The sequence below is a fragment of the Anas platyrhynchos genome, chromosome 27 (genome assembly GCF_047663525.1).
Source record: "Anas platyrhynchos isolate ZD024472 breed Pekin duck chromosome 27, IASCAAS_PekinDuck_T2T, whole genome shotgun sequence".
Lineage (NCBI taxonomy): Eukaryota > Metazoa > Chordata > Aves > Anseriformes > Anatidae > Anas > Anas platyrhynchos.
Window position 1 is genome coordinate 7849570 of NC_092613.1, and position 15985 is coordinate 7865554.

The 15985-nt window shown below is 47.3% G+C and overlaps 2 protein-coding genes across 3 annotated transcripts; one reads left to right on the forward strand and one right to left on the reverse strand.

Moving 5' to 3' along the window:
- The first annotated feature begins 305 nt into the window (after window positions 1–305).
- On the forward strand, window positions 306–6516 carry GUCA1A (guanylate cyclase activator 1A). Its single transcript, XM_005023319.5, has 4 exons — window positions 306–2178; window positions 3880–4029; window positions 4604–4694; window positions 5003–6516. The coding sequence occupies exons 1-4, from the start codon at window positions 1981–1983 to the stop codon at window positions 5161–5163; spliced, it is 600 nt and encodes a 199-aa protein (XP_005023376.1). The 5' UTR covers window positions 306–1980; the 3' UTR covers window positions 5164–6516.
- A 2253-nt stretch (window positions 6517–8769) lies between these two features.
- GUCA1B (guanylate cyclase activator 1B) lies at window positions 8770–15235 on the reverse strand. Of its 2 annotated transcripts, none has more exons than XM_021274984.4 (5): window positions 15025–15235; window positions 13762–14189; window positions 12770–12919; window positions 11534–11648; window positions 8770–10904 (listed from the first exon to the last, which is right to left on the reverse strand). In XM_021274984.4, the coding sequence occupies exons 2-5, from the start codon at window positions 13963–13965 to the stop codon at window positions 10777–10779; spliced, it is 597 nt and encodes a 198-aa protein (XP_021130659.1). In that variant the 5' UTR covers window positions 13966–14189; window positions 15025–15235; the 3' UTR covers window positions 8770–10776. The 2 variants fall into 2 exon arrangements, with proteins under 2 accessions (XP_021130659.1, XP_021130658.1); XM_021274983.4 differs by having other exon boundaries at window positions 14907–15235.
- Between the last annotated feature and the right edge of the window lie 750 nt (window positions 15236–15985).

The window sequence follows — 15985 nt, forward strand, 5'->3', positions numbered from 1 at the left end:
GATGCCCGTGGTACCCCTCCCACCCCAAAGAGGCAGCCGTCCCCAGCAGGTCACCACAAGGACCAGCCGCTGGCCTCTCGCTTTGTTCCCTTTGTTGCCCATTTTGGGGGCCGTGAGCCTGACTCCTTCAAGTTTCTCTTCTACACACCAAACTGCTCCAACTCGTACAGCCCCTTCTACACCGCGCAGCGGCCGACCTGCGGGTACCACTTTTGCCATGACACCGATCACACCAAGAAGGTGACAGACGTCTCAAGCGCCAACATCATGAAATGGAGACCTGTCCTCAACACAAAGCCATAGTCCAAAGCAATAAAGCCACGCAATGAAAGCAGCAATCGGTGTGGCTCCAGCTTCCCACCTGAGCCCGCCCTGCAGTGACCACTGAGTCAGGGGCCAGGCAGCGAGGTCACGGCTTTGCTCCCCACACAGCACAGATTTTGTCCTAACACCCGGTCCAACTTGTCTTGTCATTTATTGCCAACTATTTAAACAGAGGCACGGGGTGTCAACAGTGCATGGCTCTGCAGGAGTCACCACCCAGCCAGGCTCATCTGCTTCCATCCTGGCCTTAGCACAGGCTGCGAAACCTGGGGAGGTTTCACCACTTCTCTGGTCGAGCCTCAATTCTGCTCCTCCTCTGACAGGATGCCTTCGTTGTGAGGCTTCCCGGACACAGGCACAGCATTGCTCTTAGTGATGGGGAAGGCACACTTCATTTGTGCTGCTCAGACAGGAGATGCCCCAGGAGCAGAAATCCAGCCGGGCACCGCTGCAGCTCTCTGCAGGAGGCAGCGTGAGGCGTCCCCGCTTCCACATGAAATAACTGGGTGCACTGGGAACACTTGGCGAGCTCGTATCCACCCTTAACACACCCCCTTTCTGCTATTAACGAGCACCCAAACATTAGGAGCTCCCCGTGTTTCCGGATGGGCCCGGGGCGCTGCCGGGGCCTCCCACTGCTCACAGCCTCTGTGTGCAGCGGGGAGCTGAGCCGGCCGCCGCCGTCGACTGCAGGATTAGTACATCCAATTAGCACTCCTCATCTAATTCCTTTTTCATAACTCTTTTATGCTTATGTAATGCCACCTACTTTAGCAGAGTTATTCCTAATTTACTTCGGAGCAGAAGCGATACCACGCTCTGCAACACATACAAGTTGGGCTTTTGTCTGAAGCATGTCAGGTCTAAAATAAAAGTGCTACAGGATGGGCTCTCTGCAGGTAGAAATCCATTAGTTACACTGATTTCTGTACTCATGGAGGGTCTGGCCCCTGTTACTTTGTTAGGATATGCTTTTTTGTCTCCCAGTCCTCCCCTGACTGATGTGCTTTAGTGAAGTCACACTTCTCCCCTCCCTGAATTTCACATTGATTTCTCACCTGGAAATCCTCCAGCAGAGTAGGACTAAGGGAGACCAAGAAGACAGTAACAGCACAGGGACCTCTGAGTTTCTTCTTACATTGATTTTGGTGCAAAAGTTGTTGCTCACGTGAGCTCACACAAAATTGTAAATGAAGTAGATTAGGAGATTACACTCTCAAGGAGCAAATTCCGCCCTCCTAATCTTCTGCTGGGCCTGTAATCTGCAAGACTTTCCCATTTTACCTCCTTTCTATTTTAACCCCGAACGCTTAATGCTCCCAGTGGGTGCCCATCCCCACCCTGCTCCCCATTGGCCAAGGAAGGATTTGCTGGGTACTTAAATGTCACCCCCCGGTCTGCTTTTCTGTGCTCTTTTTGTGCTTTTAAATTTGCTTGGGCAGAGAGAGGACCCCCGCGTGCGTCACCGCCAGCACTGAATCACAGCGGTCAGTGCACAAGGCAATTCTTTTTTCCAATACTGTGATCCCTGCAACGTTGGGAACACTTGGACTTTAAAGGCAAGAAGCAGAATTTAAAGGAAAGCCCCCAGAACTTCAGCAAAACATCCACAAATTTTCCATTTGGGCTGCAAAGTGACCGGCGCTTGGTACGGAGATGGGGAACATGGATGGGAAAGCCGTGGAGGAGCTGAGCGCTACCGAGTGCCACCAGTGGTACAAGAAGTTCATGACGGAGTGTCCTTCGGGCCAGCTCACCCTCTACGAGTTCAAACAGTTTTTTGGCTTGAAAAACCTGAGTCCATCAGCGAACAAATACGTTGAGCAAATGTTTGAGACGTTTGACTTTAATAAGGTAAATATTGTCCTTCCCACTCGACCTGCTGATTGGCTGTGCTCTGCTCTGTGTGTGAGATCGCATGTGTAGTATTTGGGTGTTAGCAGGTATAAATGTGCCTCTAAAAATGTGTGGTCTGATTCTCTGCTGCCTCATAAATTGTAAAATAAGCTCAGTAATGTGAAAAAATGGGTATAAGACACCCGTCAACAGAAATTCCTCACCTGCTGACTGTTCTGGAAGAAGAGACACCCTATTTCCCTTTTAATTTTAAATGATCAGAATTGTGGGGTTTTACCTGGCAGGCTGTGATTCCTTTAAAATGAAGTGCCCTTAAATATATAAATAAATAAACCCCTAAATACCTAATGTTGTGGCAGAGAGGAACCAAAAAGTGAGCGGCATATGAGAACATGGGCTGTCCTCCTGCAGAAACAACCAGCTCCTGAGCACGGCATGGGCTATGGTTTGCAGAACAGACTGGATTTGTTTTCCTATTGTTTTAAATTACAAATGGATTGCAGTTTTGTTGACTTTATGTGTGCTGCCATTCCCAGCAGAGCTTTGCGTGCAGGGCTGTCAGAGTGCCCAAGCGGTGCGGGATCTCCTGTGAGATGAGGAGTATGTCTGATGGCTTCATGGACTTAATCCCACTGAAAATAACACAATTTATGCTGTAAATCCTTCAGGTGGTTTTACTTGTGCCTAGGGCTTTGCCTTGCTCACTGCCTGGTGTTTGAATGTGTGCCTGGAAAAGGAATTGATGCTCAGGAAATCCTGGCTGGGAAGGGGCTCAGCAGTGATTTGCTCCTAATCCCGATCTTGCAGCAGTGGAGCAGAGCAGATTTCCCCTGGAATTGGCCCCAGGGGGCAGTCCGTGGCTTTGTTCATTGACGAGACGCTGCCTTATCCTCTCCAGAAGTCTTCCCATGGTTTTGTGGCAGGTACTGTTTTCCACTGAAGTGCTTTCAGTGCAAAGTGTGTGGTACCAAAATCAACAGTACGTGCTACCGAATTGCTCTGCAGTGCCAGCACCAGGCATTTCAGCAAACTTCCTAGAAGTGGTGAATGTCACCGGGCAGCACGTGGAAGCAGGCTGGTGGCACAGGATCTCGCCCCAGGCTGGCCTTGCACTGGTACTGCAACCTGGGCTAGAGGGCCTCCTGGACGTTCCCATCACCACGGACTGAGCCGGTGGTGGGCAAACTCTCCTCAGATAAAGTAAGAGATAAAACTTCGTGCTTTTAACATGATCAAGAGTGAACCAGATGCACAAATGGCCCAGGGAAGGAGCGGGGCCTTCCTGTGCCAAGATGTCAGCAGGGTGTTGGGTGCTTCCCGGCTTCACTTCTCTCACAGAGGTTTGCAAGCCCCTTTACAGCAGAAAAGAACTGAAGTGTGAAACGTTAGGTAATCCATCAGGGCTCATCTGCATAAGCATGTTCTTCTTTGACCTCTGAATTACTGCTGCTTTGCACAAGGAGATTCCTGTATCACAGGGTGGCTTTCCAGGTTGTTAGTCCCCAAGCCAGGAGCACACATTGAGTGGAGTTTGTTGTGTTCGTTCATTATTAGCACACAATGAATGGCTCTTTGTGGGTTAAAACAGAGCCCTCCCAATACAGGGAAGTGGCATTATCCGTGGGGTCTACCAAAAGTGACCGGCAACATCCCTGCCCAGCTCTGAATCTCACCCAGCTTCTCACCTTCTGCTTTCAGGACGGCTACATAGACTTTATGGAGTATGTGGCAGCCCTGAGCTTGGTCCTGAAAGGGAAGGTGGATCAGAAGCTGCGATGGTATTTCAAGCTCTACGATGTAGATGGGAACGGCTGCATTGACCGGGGAGAACTGCTGAACATCATCAAAGTGAGTGGGCTCAGCTTTTCCCTTTCTTCCCCAGACGATGGTTATTAGACACTGGTAGACAGAAAGGCTGTAAAAGGAATATTCCAACCCAAAAGACACCTCCCTGGTAAATTAGTAGGCACTGGCCAAACCCCTGCTTGTCCTCTGCCGGTTCCCCAGCAGACCGGCCGCCCTCGCTGGACCTGTCTTGGCCTCGCTGCCCCGCACCTCCCCGCGGCACCTGCACGCCCCGGCATGCAGCGAGCCCTTGCCTTCTGGTGGCAGGTTGTTGTTCCACCGCATCCACTGAAACCCAGGCTGAGATAAGCATCTGAATTTAATCTAAGGCTTTTCAGAGGTGAACAGCTCCTAGCTTATCCCAGTGTGCCCACTTAATCTTTTAATACATTGATTGCAATTTAAAGTGATTTTAATCTCCAGCTTTTTTAGAAAGGACTCATTTATTCCTTTCAGAACATAAAAGACTGAAAAAAGTTTGGCCTCTCATGTCAGACCACTTAGCCACTTTTACTGGTAGATATATAAATATGCATAAAGTTCATTACTTGTTCCGTGTGTCCTCCTCTCCCTGCAGGCCATCCGAGCTATCAACCGCTGCAACGATACGATGACAGCTGAGGAATTCACAAACATGGTGTTTGATAAAATCGATATAAACGGAGATGGTGAGGAACTTCCTTATGCAACGCCAAATATTGCCCTCACCTTCCTCCTTCCCCGCGAGTTCTGGAAGTTGGATGTCCCCAGATAGCAGGACATTGGGCTCTCTGCCAAGGTTTAGCTCCCACTCCCCTTCCACGTCACCATCTGTGCTGGGCAGGGTTTAGCTGTAGGGGGTTTGGGCTGTATGGTACCCAGGGAGGGCCTCATTTTTCATCCCGTGCCCGTAGCTCCTCTGGGCTGGCTTAGAGGCTGCAGGTGGAGGCTGAAGGCTGCAGGGCCCGATGAGCCTTTTCTGACCGTATTTTTGCAGGTGAGCTCTCGCTGGAGGAGTTCATGGAGGGTGTACAGAAGGATGAAGTGCTGCTCGACATCCTCACCCGCAGCCTGGACCTGACGCACATCGTCAAGTTGATCCAGAACGATGGGAAGAACCCACACGCCTCGGAGGAGGCAGAGGAGGATGCCCAGTAGGCTCCAGGACACCTTCCCTCCATCTTTTCTCCCCCCTTCTCACATTATTGAAACAAAAGAGGTTGTGACTGTGGGGAGCGGCCCAGCACCAGCGTGACGAGGCGTTAGAGCATCCCGCTAGCACAGGACCGGCGTCCCCTCGAAGGCATCGCTCCTGTGGCAGAGGGCTGGGCAGGACCCAGGGCACGCCGGGCACCAACTGGGCCATCCCTTCCCGAGCACAGCCGTGCTCACCCCGCAGCAGGACGGGCTGGGTGAGGAGGGGGAGCTGCAGTGCTGGAAACACACAGCCACTGCGGGGCCACCAGCACCCGCCGCTATTCGGGTGCCTCTGAATGTTGCTGCTGCGTAGTTGTGCAGAGCCTCCCCTCCCTGGGGAGGGAGAGCCAGAGCATGCAGTGCATTAAACAAGAGAGCAGACAAAACTTACACCGAGCTAGTGGCCAACACCAGCATCCATATAACGTGTGCGTCTGGACACGCAGAGCTCAGCTGGCACGAGGGGTCTGCTCTTGCATGGGGACCTCTCCGGGGCACAGACGTGGTGTGGTGCAACAGGGCGCATCTGCCTGCAGAGCCCTGAGCTCTGCAGAGGTGAGCGTCCCCTCTAAGAGCAGGGCAGCATTTGAATGTGCGAGGCCTAGAAAGCAGATCTGAACCTTCTCTTTCCATACACATTTCCAGAACATCCTCAATGCTTTCCCCCAGAGCAAATGAGACCAGTGGTTTTGGTCACTCATTCTGTGATTTGTTATATTAGTAATTATTAGTGATATTATAAGATAAAAACATCTATCACTAGAAAAAGAAGAGTGGTGAATGCAGCAGCTTTTCTTTGTTTTAAAGCATTAAAAACAGAGAATGGTGCCTTTTTTTTTTTTTTTTAAAACAACTTTAAGGGTTTGCTATTCCCTGAAATACCTGGAAGGGCTGCAGTGGCAGTGACCTGAGAGGGACTGGTTTCACATGCGTTTGTAGGAATATTCCTGCATGTTTTATTACTTGTATGACAAACCAACTCCCGTGCAGGTTATGCTCTGTGGCACCCTCAAGCATTCTGTGTTTTTACCTAGTCGTCTCCGAGCAGTTCAGATGGTGCTGGTCGAGATTGCCCCGTGCCACCTCTGGGGCTGCGCCCAGGGCCAGGCGGCTGGCGAGGAGTTTCCTCATCTGGTGGGAGCTGGTTTCAGGCGTGGTGAGGCAACACGGGGCACCAGGAAGGAGCTCTTGCCCAGCTGAATGACGTGTGACTTATCACTGGATGCTTGAAGTTTGTAAGCAACCTTCTGACCATTTTTCCTGCGCGTCTTTTTCATTTGACAGCAGTTTACCTGAAAGCTTTTGTACTTCCGATCTTATAGTGACCTAATAAAGATATTTTACAAGTTTATTTCAGGTTGTGCTTTTTCTTTCTGTCAATCAACCATTCTGCTTCCAGCAGAACAGATTAACTCTCTGATGCAAGGGCAGAGACCTTTGTTTTGGCTTCATTTACACAGTTCTTTTGCAAGACAGCTCTGTCCTGCCCTTGTCCTCTGCCCAGAGGGAAAGAGAGCCCCGCCAGCAGCTCCTCCTTCAGCCTCCCTCTCCTCTGCATTCCCAAGAAGCTGTAAGAGGCCCCAACAAGCCCAATTTCTATTTAATGGGAAACTCCTAGAGACAAAGTTATTCTAAAAGGGCTGCCTCAGAATAGCCGACTGGCCAGACACCTTGCAGACCTCAGCGTCTCTCTCAAAAGGATGTTTTTTTTCAGCCTCAAAGAAAGCAAATTAAAAATAATTAAAAAGTAATATTGTGACTCTCTCTGCCCTAATCACGCCTAATGAATTTATTTCAAAATGGTGGCTGGCAGCTGAACAGCTGCCACAGGAGTATTGCTCACTCAGTGACTGCGGGAGTGGCGATTTTGGGGAGCGGGTGTTGAGGGGCAATGGGCGATGCCCAGGAGGCTGCACAGGTCTGAGGCCAAGGCCCAGCTCTGCCCCCGGTTTGCAGGGACTGCACTGGGAGCTCGGCTGTTAGGAGTCACTGCTACACCAGAGATACTCGGGGAGCGATTTTTGGTAGCACCACGCAGTTATCTCCGTGGGGTTTAGATGTCTACTTGGCAAGGGCTGGAGAAGGCTCAGCCCTGTGGAGCCCTGGTGGTGGGTAGGCTGCTGAGCCCCTGCGCTGGCACCACACCATCCCTGCAGTGCCCCCTGTGATCCGGGACCTCCTGCGTGCCCTACAACACAGCCCCAGTGTTCCCATGGCACACATCGCATCCCGAAATACCATTAAATTACCTTAGGTATGAAGCCTTTAAGGGTAATGCGTTTGAAACTCCAAACTTCTGAGCTGCACTTTGGTTTGAAAAGGAAGCAAAGAAGTGAGTAATTCTCCCATACAGCCAGAGCTCAGCACCGGCGTGGGGAGAAAATGACCAGGTACAAGAAGCTGGCCACAAGAAGCCACCAGGGCGAGCAGCACCGGGCTGTGGATGTCCTGGCACGGCCGCTCTGGTTTTTAACAAAGCACTGTAAAGGGAAGCTGCACACAGGTGCTTCGGGGATGACCTGGACACAAAACCTCCCTCTGGGCAGCCACCAAACCCTGCTACCCACAGGTGAACCTCTCCTTGCAGGACACCAAGGTCAGACAAATAAAGAGTATGGCTAAACACAGTGAGATAATTATCCTCCTTCCTCCTCAGCCTCGTTACTGCTGCTGCCCAGGACTGTGCTCAGCACCTTCCCTGGGAATGTCCCTTCCCGAGCACCCCAGGACGTGCTGCCTCCTTGGCTCCCAGACCCTCGCAGCCAGCCCCCTTCAGCAGCAGCCTCACCTTCAGCTTCCTAACCCGATTATTCCACCTCCAATCCTCCCCAGCCTTGGGTACATCAAGCATCAGTGCAGGTGGTAAGAAGCTCAGAAAATCAGATGGCATTTGCCCTTTCCGAGCCATCCCGTTTCCACATTTAGACCAACAAGAAATCCGATCAGTCAAATCCAATTCCCACTGGGCTGAGAGTCTGGAAAATGGATTATGCAGAAGGTCTGGCTTCAGTACCTTGATGTGAGTGTCGAGTTGGGTTTGGGAGGAGATCAAAGTGTTTATACCTGTGGATTTAAACAGAGGACTAAGACTAAAGCACCTTGTGCTTTCTCGACAAAAGATCACAAGATTGGTAAGAGATTTTCCACTGGGTTCTGCCAGCTCTAACACAAGGGTTATCCCCATGGGCACTGCTGCTGCCTTGTGTCTGAGCCCAGCGCTTCACTTTGAGCCCGAAAACTTTGCAGTTCCTCTTTCAGTCCTGGTGGGGCAAAACAGGCGCCCTCTCTCGGCAGCACCATCAAGCAACTATTTCAAATTCCTTTGAAATTTGATATTCCTTTGAAAATTGATATTTATCGTATGCATGCTTCTCATCGCCATTACAGAGCAGAAAAGATTCCTTTCCTACTCTACATGCAATACCATCACCACCTTATGTTTCTTACCCAGGTTAGCCGCTGCACTCAACTCCCATCGCTTCCCTTAAATCCATTTTGTCAGTCTTAAAAACCGTAACAGTAGCCCCTCAGGCCTTCAGCTTCATTCTGAGTCAAAAACACTACAAAACAAATTAATAATCCTTTATTAAATTCTTACAAAATTTCTACCACCAGCCACGCGAGTGCTCAGTGTTAGGATGCCCTCTACCACCCCGGCACAGGACTGCGGGTGTGGGAGGTGCCCGACAGCTCCTCCAGAGCCTGGTGAAGAGAATGGAAATTCAAAACATTTACATAAAACTACAGTATGCAACTCCATATAACTAAAAGTTGTGAGAAGCAGAAGAGAAGTGCATTACATTGCTTGAGATGCTGAAACTTGGGGAATTAGAGATTTGTACCTATCGTGAAAGCATTGGCCCATGAGTTGAAAAATCAGCAAAGTGAATCTTTTCTTCCAGGCCCTGATGTTAGCCGGAAGCAAGGTTTTTCTTTCAGGTCTTTGACTGATAAACTATTGAATTGAATGAGCTTTGAACAGCAGAAAAAATCTAGAAGTCTAATCTACTCTGATAAGTAGACAGGCCACAAGCGAGTGTATTTACAGAGAACTCTCAGAAAGGCTATTTAGAAGTGGAAATGTATATGCATTTGAACTCTAGCACTGATTGTGCCCTACCCTGAATACTTCCTCCTAGTCTGGAATTTAAACATTGGTTAAATTGACAAAACCAGCAAAATGATCACCTAACGAAAGATAACTCTTGTGATTAAAGGCCACAAAAAAAAAAAAAAAAGGATTGCAAATCTCTTCACGGACATGACTTGGCCCAGTGATCCCAAGGGAAGACAAATAAAACAGAAAAGCTCATGTTATTTTGCAGGTAAATATTTTCTTGTAAAAAATCCAATAAATCCGATGAAAGTGAACGAAAGTATTAGTCAGCTCAAATTCTTCCCATATAAACATACTTATATAGATATATGGGGTAGCTGTATAAACAGTAAAGCTCAACCTACAAGCTGCACAAATTTTATATCTGTAGCATAGCTAAATTAAGTCCAGTGTAAAACCACTGTACTACTTCAGTAACTCACTTGGATTTTTCTGTCACTGGTTTCATCCTACGGTCCTGCTGACAAAGCAGCACCAGCCCTGCCATCGTGGTGAGACTGCTGAGCAAAACCCAGCTCTTCCTGCATCCTCATTCCACAGGGAACTTCTCCCACTGCAGGGAAACTCCTGGAGGTACTCCTGGCTTGTTCCATTTTCACAAAGCAGAGAAAACTATCTTAAAACAATGATTCAGTAAAAAACAGGGCCTCAAAAAGCAGATCACATTCATGCAAATCTGTCCTCTAGATGTGGCTGTTCAGAGGTACAGTTCCTACTGCTGCTTGGCAGGGAAATGCCATTTTTCCAGCCCCACAGAAACCTGTTTGAGTGGGTGTAAGGAGCAGACTCTGGTCCACAGCAGGAGACACAAGGAGTTACTGGTCCACCTGCCCAGCCCATACATTGTATTTCCCTCTACTGTGTGCTATCTTAACTTATATCTAATGCAAACCCTCATAATGTATTTCTCCTTTGATAATGATACAACAGTGTCCAAGAATTATACATTATTAGTAATCTACTAAACATGTACGTATTACAGAACAGACTTCCTGAGTGCATGAAGTCTGCCATCGGAGCACCTCAATTCTTGTCCCTTTTGGTTTGATGTCTGTACCTGCGGATGTTAACGACACAGGCACTACTCTGTGCTGGAGATGGTACCACAGCATCAGGATTTCTCACTTCCTGATTCTGTCGTCAGTGTTAGATACTGCGCAGGGTCCACTGCAGTTAGCCACGAGAAGTTTGTTCCTTGGGGTGTAACCAAAAGCCAGAGCTGGCAAACATGGTGTTGTGTACACAGGAAGACTTATTCATGGGCCAAAAATAGTCTCTGGGTACCAGGTGTCCTTGCAGCGCACGGGTTTTAGATTGAGATACGGCTTCTTAAACCACTGAAGTTTTCATTTGGATGGCAAGATTGCATTAACAAGGAAAGCCACTACCACCCTGGAGTAAGAGAGCCACAGCTGTAGTCTGCATCACGCTTTCTGTCATGTCCAGACTGGGTCCTCTTAAAACAAAGCACTCTTCCGCCTCTGCTCCGAGATCCATCCCCCGGGGTTTACATCCATCTGCAACATCTTCATCACCCACTTGTCTTTCCTGGCCCCATCAATGAACTCATCAAGGGACAGCTGCCCTGTGTATGAGATGAGGAGGACACAAGATGGGGAAACAGAACAGGACAGATAAGACAAGAGGACAACAGGAAGCCAAAACCACCTCCTATAGTTCAGGAGACAATATTCTAATAAGACAAAAGCTATATTTAAATCTCCCCGTATAAACTATATAGGCCAGCTAGCTAAAAAAACAAATAACCACACCATAACCCAATCCATTCACACCTGCCCTGTCCCTTTGGCTAGCACGAAGTGTTGCATTGGCTCACACATGCAGCTCCAGGAGGAGCTCCACTGCAAGTCTGGTCCTGCAGGCTCTGATTTGGCTGGAGCATTGGCTTTACTCAGGCTGGGACCTGCTCTGTGGCTACCAGGAACTTCCAGAGAACAATATCCATGCAGCCTCAAAATCCAGAAAGAATAGTGAGCCCTGGGTATTTTACGTTAAAATAATATTATTTCCTCCTGTTGTACCAAGTTGCTCTTGATTCTGACCATGAACAGACCAGAATCAAACCCAACACGTCTAATATGAGTAACAAGACAAGCCTAAGTGATTTCTTGATAAACATAATTAAAACTAGCCTGCCCAGCACAGATAACTTTTCATTATGCATGAATACAATCTGAGCCATCAATCCCTTACCGTCTCCGTTCTCATCCACTAACTGAAATATCCTGTCCACAACCTCCTCTGGCGTGAGCAGCGGAGTCCTCTCCTCCACCTCTGACCGACACACTTTCTTCAGCTTGTAGATAGACTGAAAAGAAGATCATAGGTTAGAAAAAAAGGTTTTCAGTGCAATTTTTTCTAAGGCCTGAGCAGACCTGAGGCCAGGCACACCTGGGTTTACCCAGCCCTCTCTCCCAGGGAGCTCATGCTCATGCTCATGCTGCAAGATCAAACCTGTATTAGCACACATTTTGACCCCCCAGTTTCCGCTCCACTTTGCCACTGGAAAATGGCAGGTTTTTATCTGTTCCTCCCATCTCATCCAAACATGACAACCACCTGTTCATTATTATCTCTGCTCATTAGGCTGAAGGGTTTTGTCTGATGTCTTCCCAGAGAGGGGATTAGCAAGGGCCTAACACAGCTCTGGCCAATTCCTGTCTGACCTCAAAACTATAATTGAACCTGCCCCAGTCTGGCTCCCCAAATGCTCTCCCACCTGCCCCTGGTGAGGCAGGTAACAACCTAGTTGCTTTTTTCCAGCTGCTGACTTTCTAAAGAACTTGCTTTCCGTAGACTCAAATTCTCTGATGATGTCTCTTGATTCTGTGTTTCCCACCAAATCCTAAAATATTTGATAACCATTGATTCACAAACCCTGCTGTGAAAGGGTAACAACACCCACATCGCAGGGGTGACCAGTACAGTCACTAAAGTATTTACCTGAAGTTACATAGCAGTAAAAACCCTGGTGTCCATCTGTCAAACCTCGTGCCTCCTCTCACCTTCACAGTCACTAATTAGAACTAAACATAAACCCAGAAAGGAATAATTACAAATGGAATTCCTTTGCTAATTTATGCCTCCCACTGTGCCCTTGTCCACTGCTCAGGCAGAAAACTTGCTCCTGTAAGGAGTAGGGGGTGAAACCTTCCACTACCTAGGGCAGAGAATTTTGGTGTAAGAAGTCTGGAAGTAAAGTCAGAGCAGAGACACAGGAACCCCACAACAGCTGCTCACTGTTGGGGAAGTTGACCCCTCACCCCATCAGGCTCCACCAAACCACTGACCTTTTCACCAAGGTCAGGCATTTTCCCTTCATCACTACCCTTTAGCTGCTTTGAAACCCAGTTATCATAAAAACTGGATGCATCATGATGTTGCCAAAGAATGATTGCTTAAATAACTGATTAGGTAATGCCTACTTACCTCAACAATTTCTAGCAGCTCAGGTTTGTCTATGCAGCCATTCCCATCCTTGTCATACACTTTGAACGTCCACCTCAGCTTGTGTTCCAGTTTTCCTCGTAAAACAAGATTCAAGGCAGCCACATACTCCAGAAAATCAATGGTGTTGTCCTGAAGAAACAGAAGAGGATCTGAATGACACAACTGTGTACAGCTGACAGAAATCTCTTAATAAAACCTGGATTAGAAACTGCCAAAAGACACTCCTGGGGACAGTAATTTCTGTGCCATTTAGAGGAGCAGAGCAGCAGCGAGCGCAGCCGTGCCTCTCTGCACCCAGGCGTCCCCAAGGCATGACAGTGGAGAGCAAAACAACTCTCCTGCCCTGCAGTGCTTGGGGGCACCCGCCAGGACTCCAGAGAGGAGTTTAAGTTTAAACACCCTGAGACAACAGACAACACAGATCACAGGAGGATGGGGAGGCAGAGGAGGATTGGTGCCGGAGGCATTGGCAAGTCGAAACCAGAATGTCCGAACTGGCAAACATGCCTTTACTTTTGAGTATCTAAAATCAATATTTTGTTACGTGCCACCTGTTCTGACTGCATATATGCATGCGTGCTTCCTCCATTGCATATCAAGCCTGAGTTGGACTTTCCTCCACTGTAACCCCTCCCATCATAACATATATATATACATATATATTATTTTTTTTTTCAGTTAGCAGGCTTGGCTATTTAATGATCTTAAATATAACCGCCTAACCTTAAACCTTTTAATCCATCCACAACAGTTGAATAAGAGTATTCTGTCCTTATTTAGCATATAGATTTATGAGATAAGCCCACCCCGGTCCATACAGAGCACAGGAGCGTGCTCCTTCTCCAGCAGCCCCATCACCCTTACCTTGCTCATGAAGCACAGTAAGGAGGGTGGGAACTGCACTGAAAGACCTCCAGCTTACAGAAGGAAAAGGCGGTGACAAATCCACGTAAAAACTCCTTAGTACTTACCCCATTCTTATCAAAAGCTCTGAACATGTTTTCAATATACTCTGCTGCTTCTCGGTTATCCTGGACCCCAAAGAACCTCTTGAATTCATGCATGAAGAGAGTCCCACTGGGACATTCAACCACAAATTTCTTATACCATTCCTGCAATTCAGCAACATCAATCTCTGCTTGCTCCCCTTCCGCATTGGTGAACTGCTGTCCCATTGTGCTCCGTAAATCAGAAGGCAGAGAAAAGGAACAAAAAGAAAATCCAAAGTCCTTTGCTTGTATCGTCCTTTTAACACTTAGTTGCTTTCCCTCTTTTTTGCTTCTTGCTGTTTTGTGCCTTTATTTGATATTTTGTCCTTTAATTTATTCTTCCTCCTTCTACAGGCTGCATTCACCTCCACAGCTTTGTGTGCTCACTTGGTGATGGTAGGGTTGCTTCTCTTCATTAGGGAAGAATAACACGTGGTAGCAGACATATAAAAATAACTAAGATCATTAGGAGATTCCCACCCATGGGTCACAGAGACCTTCAGATGTTCTGGGCTGTGCCCTATTTAGAAGCAGACTCCAGAGGCTCAGGGCACTTCTGCACATTAATACCTTCATTTGGGAGCTGAGCTTCCCTTTACACATCACCTATAACCCTGCTTTCTTCATCATTGTTTTTCTTAAAGAAGAAAAAAAGTACAGCAAGCAAGATTCCTAACAGTTTCTCTGATAAAGGTATATGCCACCTGTTTGTAGGGGATGCACCAATGTTTGAGTGAAATAGGGTATATTAACAAACAACATTTAGTAAGAGGAAATCCTGATAAAAATAAGCACATACAACTCCACTTACATAAGGAAAAACTGCTAATAGGACTACCAGTATATAATGTAAATTGAGCAAGTTCCACAGACTTTATTCTGTACAAAATAATAGAGAAAATAATTAAGTGCACATGGAGGCAGAGGTGCTTATTTGTCTGCTTTTCATATTTCATTACTGAAATTCTCAGCTGATAGGTACAGGTAGCTTTAATTTCTATGTACTCACACCCAAAGTTGAGGTTTCTTTATTTTTGTGCCTTTTTCTGTTAAGGTACTTCTACCTATTAGATTCAGGCAGAAACACAGCTCTAACAAGAGCCTCTTTTAATTGGGTACTTGCTTACCAAAGAAGCCTGGTATGGGGCTATACAGAACCATTCACTACCAAAGATCCCACTCCCTACACAAAAACCTCCTGTTCACCCTTCCTGCTGGAGCCACCAGCTTTTACCCACATCATACCAGGTGTTCCGAGTCCAACCATTTATCTGTGTCAGCTGGAAAGAAATGACCTGTAGCTATAAATGTGCCTGAGCCAGGCTGATGTGCAGATAGGATTCTCCTTTTAAGAGGATTGGAGTAGTGTTAATGGGAAACAATGGTCTCCCCATTGTAATAATGCTAAAGACCACCAGGATTTAAGCTGTTCTTTTTTAGACATAGATTGTTTTGGAAAGAAGAGTTTCTAATTTGGAAAATCACAGGTTAAGAGTCATCTCAAAAATGCTACTGCAGAAGTATTTTGTGTCTGGAACAAAGCTTTCTCTGAATCTGCTTATGCTTCTAAGCACCCTATCAATAATAGTGTAAATATAGATATAAAAAAATATGCACACAGATTTGCTGGAACATAGCCCAACTTTATGCGTCTCTTCTTCATATCTAAGTGTGCCTTGGCAATGGATGGATTCACTTAAGAGTCTTAAGCAAGAAGAAGATAAAAGCTATACAGCAGAAATAACGATATATAGGGAAGACCAAGAGAACTATCAGGAAGGTTAAGCTCTTCTCTTTTAATGAAAACAGATTATTTATGTAGACCTGATAAGTTGGAGGAATTGCATTTTTCCCTCTCTGGACCTAGAAGAATGTAACAGGATCAATAAGCTTAATCCTTCCTTTTACAACTGCTGCAGACAAACTTCAACCCCTGAATAGATAACCTGTATGCCGCAGAGCAGCGTGATATCTGGCTCATCGAGAAGTCACACTGCGTCTACCCACTGGTGTTTGCCTTTCAGCTAGGCCTCCTAGAAGGAAGTCTTTGCCAACTACTGTTACTGTCGTATTTGTTTTGTTGCATTTTCCATTTCCCCGTGCTCAGTTGCCTTTACCGTACGAAGGGCTTTTCCCCTCGATATTTTTTTCATTTTGCCTGACACTGGCGAGGTCACGGCTTCCCTTCCCCGGGTGACAAACAGCT